The following is a 16749-nucleotide window of genomic DNA, read 5'->3' as shown; positions in this document are numbered from 1 at the left end:
CACTCCCTGGAGAACTTTGTGAGGCTGCAACAAAAATCACTAGGAATATACTAAACATTTGAACTCTCGGTGATGTAAAAAAGACAACCTCAGCCCCACAAGTCATAAAGCCTTGACCTAACCGAAGTGCCTCAGGATGAGTCACAGGGCGAAGTCTGAGCTTGATATCTGACCCAATCTCAGGCAGGAAATACTCATCCCCTCTGCTGCCAGGCCTTCACTGCAGAAATCCAGCTTGAATGGCAGCCATAACCAAACTCAGCTATAACTCAGCTCTCATCAGTCATCTTCAGCCGAGAAACAAGGCGTCAATGGCGAATTACAGCAACGACCACATAAACCTCACTTTTATCACCTCATCATGACTTTAAAAAGTAGATAATGATAATAATCACAGAGCATCCATCCAGTGCCTTTTCCAAACCTAAACCAAATCCTGGATTGCTACAGTATGTTACCCAAACCAGAACTACGACCACATCCAAAGAAAGCCCGCCCCTGTCGAGCTGCAACCTCCAGAGTTCAGTGTTTACTACCTCGGCCCCAAAAACCCAGACCCAAACCTGCAGCCTGAACCATAGAGAGCTCTTCTCTGCTGCAGCTTCGGCCCCCGTCCGCCCTGCATGTCAGAATGGCTGAGGACAGGCCTGTCGGTGTGATTATCCCCCCGCTACCTGAGGAGGTGTTTGTTTGACATTCGCGTTTGACAGCGACGGGACATGAGGCGTTCAGGGGAGGGGGATCCCTCTCCAGTCAGAATCTATTAACACATGAATTCACCTGTCAGAGTTTCTAACGGGGCTGACTTTGCTACACATGTCCACTGACTGCACCACAGATCACATTTAAGGGGAGGATCTGTCCCCCTCCTCCACCCTCCATGTTCGAGCTGTCCTTGACTCACTCTTGCCAAGGGTTAAATGTATGTTTGAATAACGAAGAGGCAAGAGTGTAATTTCTGACCATTTCCTCTTTTCTCTGCAACCTCCGGTTAAGAAGGTGCTTGATCAACGCTGAGATGAAAGCCTGGAAGTGAGCGAGATTTGTGCAACCGCAAAATGACCTAATTTCGTCCTAATCTCGCTCGGCAATCAGCCGCAATTAAAGTCAGATAATACATCTGAATTTACTTCAACACGGAACCGGGGAAGCACAAACCAAAGCAGACATGTCCTCGTTAACAAAAAAAAGGTAACGAGTGGGGAGGGTTGCACTTAGGTGGCAGAGAAGCGGGACACCTTCTGAATAATGAACTACAGTAAGAAAGCGAGCCCTGATCAAATAGCATATTCTATTAACCCGAGTGAAAGGTAGAACAGTGTTCTGCAAAACGTGTTAAGTCGTATGTGGAAAGGGCCTAGATTTCCAGATGTCACCGTGCCTTAATCTGGTGATCTGTTATTGATCGTTTCGCATGGCTGTGACCTTGCCAGAAGAGCTCTTCCACCCGACAATCAAACATACATCAAAGAGCGTGTGTGTGTGTTTCCCTAAATGCACATGTGGCAGCGAGAGTCGCTTGCAGATCAGCATTGCCGACATCAGAGCAGAAAACTGGAGGCTGCTTTCAACACTTGTTTGCACAGAGGTGTCATCTCTGGAGCAGCTACCGCAGAACGAGGAAAAAAGGGGGGAAAAATCATTTTAATGGGCAATTGAATGATTACCTTTTTTCTCTTTTTCCTCAGAAACATCATGTAGCTGTACGCTGCTCCACGGCTGACAGCAGTGATAAGTCTCACACATGCACACACACACACGAAGAGCAGTGTTCACACACAAGCTGGAACCAGCTGTGATGTGTTTGTTCCTATGATTTAATCTATATTTGTTCCTTTGCTGCACTATTAAAACACAACTGTTTGTTAAAAGCACTTTAAAAATAGATTTGATTTGACAGGTCACTCTTTGCTGTGATCGATACTTGGCTACTGGGTTTGCTGAAGTGCTCAGAGCAGGACAAATAACAGACGAGGAAGAAAAAGGGTGAAACATTTGTGTGAAATTAATGTCGATTAACACAAACTAAAAACAGGAACAATCTGAAAATACAAGAGGCAAATCTGCAATTTATATTGAAGGTAGATACAAAATTGAATCTGGCTGAACAGTTCCTCTTGAGCATCCAGACAAAGATGCATTTAAAACAATGTTAGGAAAAAGAAGGTGTTTTCGAAGTTGTTTTTTGGCCCCACACCATTTAATTATGAAATCTAAATGTTAGTTTACACCTGCTCAGCAACCTGTCGTCTGTCTCGCCCAGACTCCCTCGCAAATAGGAAAAGTCGACGCGTGGAAAATGTCGAAATTCACAGGCGAGACGCAGTGAAACAACTGAATAAGTGCAAACAGCAGGACAAGACGGAACGGATGGTCCAAATAAAGACTTTGCATTTTCACATGAGAAAGAATCAAATGAGGCATAATATTTCAAAATGCATTTTCCCCCTACGCAATGCATAAAACATGCTTGTACGTGCACGGCTTAGAGTAAAGAGTGTACACATATAAATGAAAAGTCCAAATGCATGCAATTATTTGCCGGACCACTGAAGTTTTCAATTTCTGTGTTTGCTTTTTGACGAAATCGCAAAGGAGTGAAAGGAGAAAACAGAGAAAACAGAGAAAACAAAGGGATGAGAGGAAGAACATGCAGCAAAAAAAAAAAAAGAAGAGAAAACAAGCAAAAAGCATGAAACAAAGTCAGGCAAGCAGGAGAAAGACATCTGACTGCAACTTTACGGAGAGCAGCGGGCTGCAGAACAGCCGTACACCAACAGAACGAGGGGGGGGACTGATACGACCTGTCAAATCCTGAGAGAGAGAAAACGAGCGGATGGAGGGAGGTGTGTCAGAGCTCGACAGGCAGAACGCCGCCGCCAGAAACACCTTTAAGTCTGTCACCTTTGCTCCATCACTCTCCATCTCTGCTTCCTTCACACCGTCCAGAGTTGTCGATGTCCGAGCGACCTCCACTTTCTGACAACCGCCGTGTCCCCACCACAGCTCTCATACGCTCATCCTTGACCGTCACACAGCAGAGCCGAATTAACACAATTCAACGCACAACTTCAATATATCTCGAGGAGATACAGCAGTGCGCTCGCTCGTCGTTTGAAAGGCAAGAGAACCTTGCTTTTTTTTTTAAGGCAATTCCTCCTGGGGAAGTAGCAGAAGTTCAGCAACAGTTCATCTGCCATGCACTAAAAACTGGGACTTGTTTACATGTAAAACAGTCTTTTTTATGGTGCATAAACAAAATGCTAAATGAAGGCCAAAGCACGCAGGGAATGCCACGTTGCCGCCTGTGTCACCACATTGTTTTGGCCGATGCATCATTATAGCCGTTTAAACATAAAGGGAAGTCACAGGGGCAGAGTTGGCTCACTATTGGCTGATTCATGCCTTGGTATTAGTCAGGCAACGGATCCCAGCCACCGCTCTCGCTTTCATCGTTCTTGGCAGTTGCACTGTGTGTGTATGCGTGAGTGTTTTTTGTGTGTTTTTTTTTAAATGTGTGTGAGTGTGCATCACTCCCAAATACACTGTAACTGCTGCAGCTCCGACTTTCCAAACCATCACAAAAAAAAGAAAAAAAGCGCAGGAATTTTACATCAGCAAAACAAGCACGAGGAATTCAGCTTCAAGCTCTTTATGTACCAAAGGGAAGAGATGGAGGGACGGTCACGCAACACGCTGAGGGAACCGCAAAGAGTTGTCGTACAAAGAGTTAACCCCCCCCTGAACAACACCACCACCTCCATCTCGTTTCTCCAAAGCACGGGTTAATATCATGGCTGCCTGGTAAGGCATTATCCAGAACCTCTCTGAACAAAAGGGCCCTTTTGCAAACAGACTCCTACTTTCCCCCAGTGTCCAAAGGTGTTTGCTGAAGTAAATCTGCCTAAATCCTGCGCAGCTTGGCCAGGAGGGGGGAGGGAGGGAAGGTGTACCGATAATCCGTCTTCTTAACCAAAAAGAAAAAGTTCTGGGTGAGGAAAAAGAAAGAGAAAGGGAAGAAAGGAAAACTGGAATCCATATCACATGATGCCATTTAAAGAGCTGTGGTACCCCTCCCTCCCATCTCTCCATCTTTGCTCAAGATTAGCATATATCCAGCCTGAATGGGAATTGGGTGATAAAGATATGTTGCTAATCATTGTTGCATTGTGCATGTTTGTACGTTGGTTGTGGAGTTATTTCTATTTCCTCACTTGGTTTTGTAAATGACGGCTGGAGAGGAAACACTCATTTTCACCGCAAAATAAATAACTTTTTGACTTGAAAACACATTACGAAGTTTTAGAAGCACCTTGTTGCAGAAAAGAGTAGAAATGAAGAGTGCATCATTAAGACACCTGCTTGTGACTCGCCTTCTTCAAGCACAATCCAATCAGTCGCAGCCAGGATTTTTTTCCTTCTTCTTAAGTGTGACCGGCCACGAATAGTGTGAGCATGCCATCTCGTAACACTATCTGTCTGTCAGGAGGGGCCCGGGTCCCTGCTAGAGTAGGGAGGCTATAAAAGGCTTGTAACCAGGGGACGACCAACAAACAACCACAAACACCCTAGTTATTTCTCTCCACCATCCACCCACCCCTTTCTGTCTCTCTCCCTATTTTTTTTCTCTTCCTCTTCTTCTTTTTTTCCTCCTCTCCTCTCTTGCTCTCATTTTTTTCTTCGCCCCCCTTTTCATCTCAGGCCCTTTTCTGATGCTGAATGCAAATGTGTAGCCCTGCTGCTGGCGGCGAAAGGGGCTGAATTGTGATTAAGAGGGAGAAGAAGAAGAAGAGGAGCTCCTTTCTTTGTTCTCCCCCCGGGGGATGTTTACCAGGAGAGACACGGCGGATCAGATATGAAAGGCATTCAGGTCAGCATTGATGTGAGCGAAAGTGAAATCGTACCTAAGGCATTCCAAAGACCCGCGGTGTCAGGGGTCCGGGCTCGCGGTGCCTCTGCAAGTGTGTGTTCTCTGGCCGCCAGGCGAAAAATATCTTCACACAAGCCGGGCGGTCGAAGAAGGAAGAATTAAAAAAAGGGAATAATAAAAAAAAAAAAAGAAAGAAAAAAAAAGAGAAAATGTGTCAAAAATGTTTCTTGGCTATTTTTTGGGGAAGAGGAGGAGGGATGGATGAAAGTTTTCTGTCCAGTGTCCAGGATGGAGTTGAGATGATCATTAGTTTTCTTTTTTTTTGGTGTGTGTGTGCATGTGCGTGTGTGTGTGTTGGGGGGGTGTACAGCCACAAGCCATGCTATTTGCTTTTATCTGCCTTATCAAAGCGTGAAAAAAACTGTGCTTCTCTCTTGCTGTTGTGTGTGTGTGTGTGTGTGTGTGGAAATGCTGTTGCTCAGCTACATTCCTGATTTAATTCCTTGTGGAAAGCACATATTAGAGGATTTGGTGAATAACATATCAGCTTGAAAGCCGAAGACATCACACTGCGATAACTGTATCTCTGTCTCTCTGTGACACACACACACAGGCAAAATGAAATAAAATCAAAAAATTTGTGGAATTACGATAACCACAAATATCCCTGGCCCTTTGACAAACCGATCCTATGAAGAAAAAATAAATTCCCACCGTTACCCAAAGGGAACCTTCTTTCGCTCCTATATACCGACGCTACGCTTGAAATCACAATGGTCTCGTAAGGGAAGTCCATTCATTTTTATGTGCTTGGCTATATACACTTGACTCACACACTTTGAGCAGATGGATATATTTAGCTCGTGACGACTGCAGCCGAGGGAGTAAAAAAAAAAGAAAAAAAAAAAGAAATCAAGTGATGCAAAAAGCTACCGTGCGCTCCGGAAAATAATAAGGCCTCACGCAGCATGCCAAAGTGCAATGTGTAGTTGTGACAGGACAAATATGCCTCCTTATTAGCCGGCATTGAGGGAAACCTGCTAGCCGTTTTACATGGGTAATTGGAATGTGTCTATTTTGATTCAACCACAAGGCCGACGTTATAAAAATACTCCAGCGAGAATCATCCCCGGCTATCTGCGGGTCCGTGCACCACGACACTCTGAGCACAACAGGCCCCCCACCCCTGCTGCAGACTGATTCCTGCTGGCACCTGTAATATCTCACAGTAATTATTTCACTCGCTTAAACAAAATAATCCCTCAACGTGAATGCACCGCAAAAACACTTTTTCCTCAGCTTCTTCCTACAGAAAAAAAAAAATCCATCAGGAGCTTAAGGTGGCCGCTTTGGCTGCTCCACACAATTGCCAACCCGTATGGGAATGACAGCAGTGAATGGCGCGGTGGACAACCCCCTGCCACTATTGACGGTATAAACATGTAAATGAAACACATTACCAGTGACAATCAATTGTCCGCGAGCGCCCTGCGAAACCTGCCCTCTTCCTCCCACCCTCTTTTTTTCCCCCCTTGCTCAGTGACAACGGCAAAAAACTGCCCCTACCTTCAGGAAGGAAAATCTGGGTAAGGGGGAAGGAGGGAGGTTGGTGGATGGGACATGGGAGGAGAGAGGAGGGGGTGAGAGAAGAAGACAAAAAAGAAGAGGAAGAAAGGGAGCACCTTGTCTTACCCCCCTCCTCCTGCTTATCCTCTACTGTGGGAGCTGCGAACACAACTTTAAGAAGGCAGAGGAATAATAGAGATGGACAAATTGTTTAGACTGGCAGAAATCTGGCATTGTCTGGGTCTGAAAGCAAGGCTACCCCCCCCCTCCCACATACACACGCACTTTCCCCTATTTTTCTCCATCTTAAGCATGAATCTATGATAGCCTTAATATCCACATTCAGACTATTATATCAAACTCCTGCAGCCAGCGAGAGACGCTGAGCGAGAGGGAGACTGGCCTCGTCTTTCTGCTGCTTCTTCTACTGCTCTTGCTGCCTTAGATTATGTAATCAGTGCATTTCCGAGGGTATGTCCTGACATCGAAATGTCATCTGGGATGCGGCGGAAACGCAGAAATTAAAAAAAAAAACGGGTGACACAGAATCAAACCTTGGGGAAAAAGAAAAAGAATGCAACATCTGCATTTCCTCTGCTGCCCTCGCAAAGCTGCCACAGTTTGGTGCAAAGAGTCTGCGTATCATCCAAATCAAAAGCAACAACAACTCCAAAGCCGAGTCGGTTTTTCTCTTTTCTGAAATGGCTTGTTTTTGATGCTTGTGCCGGTTCAGCAATAGGAAAATAAGGACAGGTGTGCGAGTGCTTTTCTGTTGGGCGCACACAGCTGGATGTGACAAGCAACACCTGGCAAGGGCCAAACTCTCAAACACTTCACGCTGCTGAGATCAAGTTTCACACCAGGAGAGGAGAAGGATTTTTTTTTTTTTTGTAGCGGTTTAACAATTGGGGGGAACAAGACGACAAATGAAAAGTCATTTCTCAGGTTGTGTTGCTGTTGTTACAGACAGAGGCTTCACAGCAACCTGCAGGTTTGGATGAGGAGGGGGATAAGTCATGTACTGTGGTTAAATACCACATGACAGACTGGGCAGTGAGTGAGTAAAGCTACAGTAGCACCTCCAGCCCTTAAGGCCAACAGTCATCTGGATGAGAATGTCATTGGTTAGACAACTTAGTGAGCAAATGCCTCATTAATACTAATTGGCACAAATGCTGAAATGCCCCCTTCCATTTTAAACAGCAGAAAAATAATCCTGACAATCCCAGTTATTCTCTCAGAGAGGACGCAGTCAATAAAATTGAAATACATTTCTGATCAGAATTTAAACATGGCCGAGGCTTGATTGTTTGATTAAAACAGAAAATATACCGGATGTAAAATATCTATTTTTTTAAAATTTAAATAAACATAATGACAGGTGGCAAGGAGATTATAATTTACATCAAAACATGCCCGCATACACACCACCACCTCTCAACGCCACTCAGTGAAATTAGCTTTAATTGTACATATTTCAAATTTGTGTATATTCATCTGATTTGTTAGTTAAGGGAAGAAAGAGGGAGTCTGGATGCATCCGCCATCCATCTGGTAAAAAATGGAGGAAAAAGCCCTGTGTGTGTGTGTGTGTGTGTGTGTGTGCCGTGCATTTATTCTTTTTTTGGTGCATTTGAGGCGTTTTGCTAGTTTACTGCTGGAGGAGTCAGAGTCTGTCCTGCCGGCTGTCACACGCTTCGCCCTGCCCTACCATCCCTCCACAGAGCCAAGCAGGAAGAGGACAGAGAGACAAGCAGGGAGACAGAGGGGGGGGGGGGGGGGGGGGAGGAGAGTGGCCAAGCCTCAATAAGCCCCTGCATTCCCAGGGGGGAGGATTGGGGGTGAGGAGGGGTGGGAGTGAGGGGGTGGGATGAGGTGGGGTGGAGGGGATCATCAGACAGAGCTAGTTGTTATGAGAGACAGAAAAAAAAATTCAGGATTCATATTTCACATATTTCAATATTAAATCAATTTCTTTAAATCTCTCACTCTCCAGTATGAAATATTTTATTTTTCACAAGAGATATAAATATTCTTTACACATTCTGCCAAAGCTGGCCATCTCTTGTCAGGTCTAAAGCTGTGAAATTTATATTTGCTTTGCTAATATTATTTTATCAAATGCTACATTTGGTACAAAAGCCAAGACTGGTTTTCTCACTCCCCCCTTTTTAAAAACAGGTGGCCACGACGTGACCGGCTGTTCCATTTCAAATATGTCCTATTATTCTATTTTCCTTTTAAGTATGAGTTCTGCAAATGTACACACACATATATGTATAATTATTGGAAATCTCCTGCTCCACTGTTGTGCTGTTGTGCTATTTAGTGTGGAACAAAATGCTTGTCTGGAATTGATTGTATGAAATCAATAAATGAAATCTGATCTAGATAAATAACCTGTGGGGGCAGAGATTAAAAAACTGTTGTGGAGAAAGCAAATAAAAGCCTCGTCTGAGCAGCTGAATCACAGCCTCGGTGTTTCACACACGCTGCCTCAGATTCGCCAGTGTGTTTGGAGCCTATATGGAATAATCAGGAATAACGGGGCCAGGAAATGTCACTGCAGATTTGCCTCTTGTGGGAAAGTGTGCAGTCAAATGGAGAAAGAAAACCAACAAATCTCCACCTCCAGCAATCCACTCCAGACCCAATTAATGTCCTGCATTTATCGGACATGTCATCCTATTTATATATGATTACTCCATTCCAATAAACTTAAGAGATAGAGCGAAAGCAAAACGCACAAGTTCACAAATTGAACCAACAAGCCAACTGCCACCTCCTGTGAATTATTTCACCACTCGGACCAAATGACTTTAAAATGTGCTTTGCAGAGGAGATGCCATTAGAAAGATAAAGACATCACGGCTCAAGCAGCGCGTTGGTTAAAGCAAGTCAAAAGTGAAGTCAGGGGACTTGAGTTTTCCACCGAGCAGCGTGAGACTGCTCCAGCCACCATGCTCTGAGTGACCGACACACAGTCCCCCCATGGCGGATATTGTCCCGGCGAGAAGCAGCCGGCACCGCTACTCTCCAACTTTCCAACATCCACAAGTTTCCAACTAACCTCCTCGCAGCCTTCTCACAATAATCCCCCGAAAATACATTTTTTTTGAAGGATTTCCAAAGGCGACTGGGGCCGCAGCACGGAGTCATTTACGCACAGTTTCTCCGCTGGATAACAGTCCCGTTATCCCTGCGTAAAAGGGGGAAGGCTGATACGCGCACCAGCCGCGGACCCTCACATGTCCCCGACCCGCAGCAGAAACCTTCAAACCAGGCTTACATCCAAACACATCTCCCCCCCGACTGCTTGCATTGTCTCCCCCGTGATTTTCTTACCGTTTTTCCGTCTCGGGTTGGCTTGTTTTCGCCTCTTACACCTGGGGCCATCCGCCATGATCTCTTGCTTCATTGATAAGTGTGTGTGGGATCAGATGGCAGCTCGCATGGACTCGATTCCTTGATTTCAGCCTGATATCTGACGGGAAACACACAGAGCAGCAGCGACAATGTGGGCATTAGCGTGGAGGTCCACTTGCGCCGGACGCGCACAAGAAACTGCGACTGGAACTTGGATGGAGGGACAGATTGTAAAAAAGGAAAAAGAGCCGTGAGTGAAAGTATGAGAGGGAGCGGTGAGGGGATCCGTGCCCATCTAATTTTGATTTTCAGCTGATCGGCTGTCAGCTTAGTGGCATTAACAGCAAAGCAAACAGCAGCAGGAGGAAGGGAATTATAATTTCTCTGATTTGTAAAACCACTATTCTTTTCGCCAGTGAGAACTGCAGCGAAAACATGACACTCTTTTCTTATTTCATTCAGAAAAGTTTCCCAAGCCGGGTTTTTTTCCCCCTCAGAACTTCAAAAAACTTAAAATAAATCTTTTAACTTATTTTGAATTAAACTCTTCGGGTCAGTTCGCGTTTTTACGCTGAGTCCGAATTTTTGCGCAAGAAGTGAAACAGGCTCATACATTAAAATTCTGTCAGATTTGAGGGTCCAGGTCCAGATCTTACATGTTGGAGACGGAGAGCGAGAAAAAGAAGCTCAGCCTGCACCAGTCTTCACTGTGTGGTCTGGTTAAAAGTCACACAAGTTCAATAAACACTGAGGAAATTGCTCCTCTCGGTTTAACCAACTAAATCCAAACCCTCTTGTCAACTGTTAATACATAGCAGATGGGAAATAATTGTTCAAATGTGCCAAATGACTCCGCACCTTCTTTAAGCACAAATGGCGCATAAACAAAAGCGATAAGGCTCAAATCGCCTGTGTGGGATGTTCGGGTCTTCTGCTAATTTATCAGCGCAAATACCGTTATTAGAGTAAGTGAATATTGACAAGAGGTTTTGTTTGTTGTGGACACTTGGGCGTTTAGCTGGATGATACAAACAGACACTAATAAAATACAGACTGAAGAGGATCTATCTGGGAAAAACGGGCTGCATATCGCCTTTTTTTTCCCTCCTCCTCCAAAGGATAGCGGTGTTGTGCAACGCCAGCCGCCCCGCAAAGCGCACGTTTCCCCGGCTGTCAGGCGCCTGCAGGACGCCTCTACATCACGGAGGTGAAAAGAGGAAAAAAGAAATATCTCAGCAAACGCACCTATTTCCACCTGCGCAGGTAAGGCAAAGTTGAGCTCCAACTCTAACGCGGGCGCACGCAAGTTTAATATCCAACGTTTGTCCGATAAAAAAGCGCTATAAATAAAAAAAAAGGAGAGGAGGAACGTACCTGTTTTTAGGGGAATAAAGAAGTGTCCTGTGGAGAGGAGTTGCGAGGATGATACCGGAGCGCGTCGGTGAGCGGATCCTTTTCCACCGGTGATAATAAAGCCTTAGAAATAAAGCCTTAGAAATAGTTGGGAGGAGGGAGGGACCGCTATTCCTGCTAGGGCAGGTTTACAACTGATGTCTTACACCCACTCCAGGAAACAAACCTGGGTAGGGACTGACGTGTTACGCCTCTTCTAATGACATTTTTTTTCTTTCCACCTCCTTTTCTTTGCCATGTAACACAGAGGAGAAGCCCCCTGAAACGCACGCCACCTATCTTCACGGGAGGGGATAATTGAGGAGAGCCAAACGTGAGCATCTTCTGGGTTGAACGTTAAGTTTTTTTTTTTTCCTCCCTCTCTCCTCTCTCCCCCTCTTTTCTTTCCCTCACTCTCCTTTCTCTTTCTCCATCGCTTCTGTTTTTGAGTGAAACCAACTATGTCGGGCTTCGACGCGCGGAGCAAAGAACAGGCGACAGTGTTTTAGCCTTTCTTTGCGTGAATGTGTATGTGTGCGTGCGTGAGCGCGCGCGCGTATGTGTAGAAGGGGGGGAGAAACTTGAAGCGCGTCCACGCTGGCTGCAATCATCATGTAAGGATATTCTTTTTCTTTATTATTGCTATGTCCAGTGTGTTTAACTTGCAGAAACGCCAGGGTTGATGCGCAGGATGCATGAGTTGCTTTGAGGAGACAATTACGCATTTTCTTCGTTATTGTAATTGGCTGCGACTTCAAAAAGGTATGAGGATGTTCGGCTTTTTTTCCACGCTGCAAAAATGTCCCCGGGGACTGTCATTTAGTGTAAAACATTATCTGTTTTCGCTAAAAAACTCTGCCAAGTATAGTGACAGCCTCACTGGCGTTGATTACAAATTGGAGAAGTGTTTCCTTAAATTGAGAATAATGTATTCAATGTCAGGGCTTTCATTTGTTTTGAGTTGTTTTTGAAAATTACTTTAAAGGTTTTAGAAATCAAGAGGAGCTTCTCTGCGTCTCAGAAGAATTGATCTATTTGTTTCTTTTAGGAAAAACAATGCAAAGGTTTTGAAAAGTTAAGGTGGATTTTCACAGTAAAATGTTTTTTATCACCTGTAATGTGGCCTGTACCTGCAGCATCAGTGAGCCTGCAGGTACACCACAGTCTGTCTGTGCACGAGGGGAATTATATTGATCATTTATAATTTTTATCTCTGCTTTTTGGCATTTTCCCCCAACGAAAATGAACCAAGGGGAATCTGAAATAAATGTGTCTGTCCGCACAAACTATAACCCAGCGGTGACAGAGACGGCTGAGCCTCAGTAGGAATATTCCGATGATACTAAAAGGGCTGAAAGAAAATACCATAAAGTACAATAAAGTGAGCGTAAAGTCACCGCAGAGAGCCACAGACGCGCTGCGGGTCCCTGCTGGAGAATTAGACGCACATCACAGGAATATTCCAACATTATTAGAGTGATTTTTCGTTTCTGAACGCCACTTAACACGAAGAAATCCCGCATTTATTAGAGAAGTCAACCATCTCAGCCATGTCTGACTGGCAACAGAGAGAGAGAGAGAGAGAAAGAGAGAGAGAGAGAGCGAGAGACAGAGAGAGAGGAAGCTCCACCTTTGCAGCGCCCTGATTGGTTATGTAAATAAAGTATTATTTTGTGTCCTGTCCTCCTGCAGTTCGCCACTGTATGGCTAATTAAATCATCAATCAAGGGGCTGAACTGGTTGATGCCCCCCCTTCCAGAAAAAAAAAAGGCAAAAAGAAACCAGCCATCAACAGAGTCCAAACTTCTGGCAGGAATTTTATAAAAATGGTTTTACGCAGTCGTTTCCGAGGAATACCACTTGTTCTGCTCTTAATGTATTTTTGTAAATGCCTGGTTCAAGCTTGATTTGTCTCAGACGGGGCAGAGGTGGGCAGCGTCACCCCGTTCGCTCGGGTCGAAGTGGATCCGGTCCTGGGTGAATTATTGTCATGCGTAATTTACTGCCACGGTGCTTGCATGTAAACGAAGCAGTCCAGCTCCCTCTCTGTCTGTCTCTCACTGTTAAACACACACACCCACAGACACATGCACGCACTCACACACACACGCGCGCACAAACACACAGTTCCATTCATCCATGCTGGAGTGGCACCTCTCGCCTCTTTTTTACGCACACAGGCTCGCCTACGTGGGGCCGCATATTCACCGTGAAAACGGATTACAGTCGCTGTGTGACCTATAGGGGGACCTTGTGCTTAATGAATATATTGATTTAAATCACGGGGGGGGGGGGGGGGGGGGGGGTACCACAAACATCAAATGCACCTATTCATAAGTTTTGGTCGATTTCTTTATATTGTTGAAGATTATAGAAGTGAAACACGTTGCTGCGCATGCATGTCCTCAATGTAATTTAATTAGTCATGTGGAGAACGATTGTTTATAATGTTTTGGAGGATTTTTATTTATGAGCTGAATTGTAAAATTTAAAAAAGGCGGATTAATAATTAATTACAAATATCTTCTCATGAATTGTGGTTATTTTTGACTGTATTTCTGATTGTTGTATTTATTTTTTCCAAATAAATTTTTTTAAGTTTTTAAAGCCCATTTTCTGCTTATTGGTGTAATTCTCTGAAGTTGAAATGTTGCCCCAGAAAAATCAATAAGTAGAAATTCACTTGGGTTTAATGGTTTTAATGTCCAACACCTAAATTGGAGCTGTGCAGTTCTGCAGCTGTCTGCCTCAGGCATGACTGCTGATTACCAAGATTATAATCCTAATTTTCTCTCCCTCTCTCTGCATAAAGTGTGTGTGTGTGTGTGTGTGTGTGTGTGTGTGTGTGTGTGTCTGTGTGTGTGTCTGTGGAGAGAGGCCCACTTCTTTTTGACAGCACAAACACATAAACACAGTGGTGCGGTGGGGTTGTAGGAATGTTTCACAGTATTTTGAGAATCTGTCAGTCTAATTACCACTACTGTTTGTGTGTTCAATAGAGTAGTCGGGTTACACTACTCCTGTATATTGTATGGAGTCTGTCAGCTGCTATTACACGAGTGAACGTCTCGCCAGGCTTCAAAGTTTATCTGACGAGAGGGAGGAAATAACAAAGATGCACGTTTTAGTGTTCCAAGAATAAAAATGCCTTTACACTCGATTCACACGGCTGATCGTACTCTTGAGCCTCAACTACAAGATTAACACAACAGCGCAACTGCAAGTATGGAGGTCAGGTCACTGCAGCATGACAATATCCTTCTTAAAAGGTTTGACTTGTATGTTTTTGGAGGTTTATGTCAAACTCACAGGTTAAATTTGTAAAATTTTACAGTTTGAAAATAAAACAACAGCAAATCTGCATTGCTGCCTCCAGGTTTGTGTTCTAGACAGAGTGAGAAATCCTCTAAAACCCACCATATATCACCAGGAGACACTAAACCTGTCCAGTGAAAACTAAAACCTGGATTAGCAGCAGGTTTAACTGCAGAGTGAAATCAGAGACCAGCTTAAATCACACCGGCAGGCGACATCACTGACCATCTGATATGTGATATTTATTAAAAGAGAACATCGGCCCAGTGAAACGTTCATCCAAAAAGAAAAAGGGAAAAAAAAACCTGGTCTTATTTACTACAATGAATGCTTTTATATAATCATTTGTTTTTGCAGCCGTTACTGGTATATGATGAGACACAGTGAGAGAGAGGGATGCCACAGCAGAACACGCCTCGGGACTGAAACACAGTTGCATGTACACGTTGTGCATTCAACAACTCAGCCGCCAGGCGTCCCTGATTATTGGCCTCATTTAGATCTGTGAGAGTCACATGACGTTGCGGTGCATCCAGTGATGAATCTATGCCCAGTTCTCATCAAGAAAAAAAAACACTCAGCGGCTCAACCAAACCTGTTACAATACGAGGGGGTTTCATTCTGATCATTTGTGATGAATTATTTCATTACTCTGAAAATAATTTCACATTATTTTAAGGCTTTTTCTTGAGGAAAATAAAAAAAACTCTGGTGTTGAAATAAGATTTGATTGTGATCAGGAAACCTTTTGTGTGGCTCTTGTCAACATTTGTTTCTGTTCTCCTGATACGAAATAAAAACGTATTTGTTTCTCTCAGATGTGGGGACCAGGACGCCTGCTGCAGGGATGTCGTCACTCAGAGTACCAGGGTTTCAGAACACACTTCCTCAACGGTTTTCAAGGATTATTTGAACAGGATTTGACTGTTTCAAGGGCAAGTTTCAAGTGTTTCACTTTGTTGATGAGGCAGATTTTTGCTGTTGATGGCAATGATACATCATAAAGGAGGAAAAAGAGGAAGAGAGACGTGTTTACACATTCATCTTACATTTCCAGATGAATTTAGCTTCACTGCAAGTGTAGATTTAATTTAAGGTCGTAGCCATAACAGTGTGGAGGTCAACGGTCAATCAGAATAAGGCAAACACAGACTGATGTGTTGTATGATGCAAATACAGATGTTTTTAGCTTGAAGCTGCTGATGGCTGATGTGTCGTGCCAGCAGTTAATCCTTCAACTGTTGGCAAAAACAAAGCTGACATGTTTCCAAGCAAAAATTCCACGTCTCCTCCAGAGCTTTGTGCTCTTCAGGTAAGAAAAGGATCTGGAACAGGATTCTGTCCAGGGTGGGAAATCTAAACAGCTCCCTATAGTGGGATTCAATAGGGCGCCTATTAAAAGACATATATTCCTACTGTTTAATATATACATATATACAGATTAAAATATTACATTATTAGAAAAGCTGGTTCTAAAAGGCAATTCTGCACATTTTACAACAATTACCCTCGAAAAACTGTATTAAATCCGACCTGAAGGACACTGACTGGGTTACAGACTCAACAACATTAACTCAGGTAACAAACCCATTTTTACTTATAATAATAAAATACAATCCGAGCCTGACTGTAACATGTACCAGTGCTGTTCTACCTCCTCGTGAGCTGGGCGGTGTTGCTTTCCTCAGCGGTTGCATCATGCACGAGTTTGACATATGACATCTCTCAGACATGAAGTAAGAGGGGATTTTTTTTTTCCTTTTATTATTCCGCTGAAATACATCATCATGATGATTCAGATTTGCCCACATTAAGAATTTTGAAGACCTGGAATTATACCCAGTGAAAGTCATATCTCTACTTTCTGTTGAAGTAGCTAAGTAACACTAAACTTTAGGATTAACTTTAACCCGATATTTATTTTCTATTAATTAGTATCGGCTGTGCAGAGAAATGCAGAGGTTGTGTGAAAGTTTTAACGATGTGCCCTCAGCTGAAGGAGTTGCTGTAAATACAATTATTACCACTTCACGCGATGGAGAAAATCAAACAAAGCTGCCCTGACCAGAGAGTGCGTCCACAAAGAAGAAGAGAGGGATGTTTTGAAAATACACGTCTACAATTCAAAACAGCTGTCAAGTGACTGCAGCGCGGCCTCTCGAGTGCTGAACCCTCGTTCAGTTTGTGCCTCAGCTCCGAAAGCAAGTTTTTCCTCTTTAATTAAAATAACGGCCGTCGCA

The 16749-nt window shown here is 43.9% G+C and overlaps 1 protein-coding gene across 4 annotated transcripts in view; it reads right to left on the bottom strand.

The window, feature by feature from the left end:
* Positions 1-11428, bottom strand: part of zeb2b (zinc finger E-box binding homeobox 2b) — an 84151-nt gene extending 72723 nt beyond the window's left edge. For 2 of the 4 annotated variants that reach the window (XM_020102296.2, XM_020102298.2), the window contains exons 1-2: positions 11177-11428; positions 9782-9920 (exon numbers count right to left, since the gene is read on the bottom strand). In XM_020102296.2, the coding sequence (XP_019957855.2) occupies positions 9782-9854 (73 nt within the window). In that variant the 5' untranslated portion in view covers positions 9855-9920; positions 11177-11428. The remainder of the gene's footprint in view (positions 1-9781; positions 9921-11176) is intronic. The other 2 variants (XM_069521121.1, XM_069521122.1) reach the window with 1 other exon arrangement.
* Between the last annotated feature and the right edge of the window lie 5321 nt (positions 11429-16749).

This window comes from Paralichthys olivaceus, chromosome 24 (genome assembly GCF_024713975.1).
Source record: "Paralichthys olivaceus isolate ysfri-2021 chromosome 24, ASM2471397v2, whole genome shotgun sequence".
NCBI lineage: Eukaryota > Metazoa > Chordata > Actinopteri > Pleuronectiformes > Paralichthyidae > Paralichthys > Paralichthys olivaceus.
The sequence above is the reverse complement of the archived record's forward strand: the minus strand, read 5'-3'. Positions and strand labels throughout refer to the sequence as shown.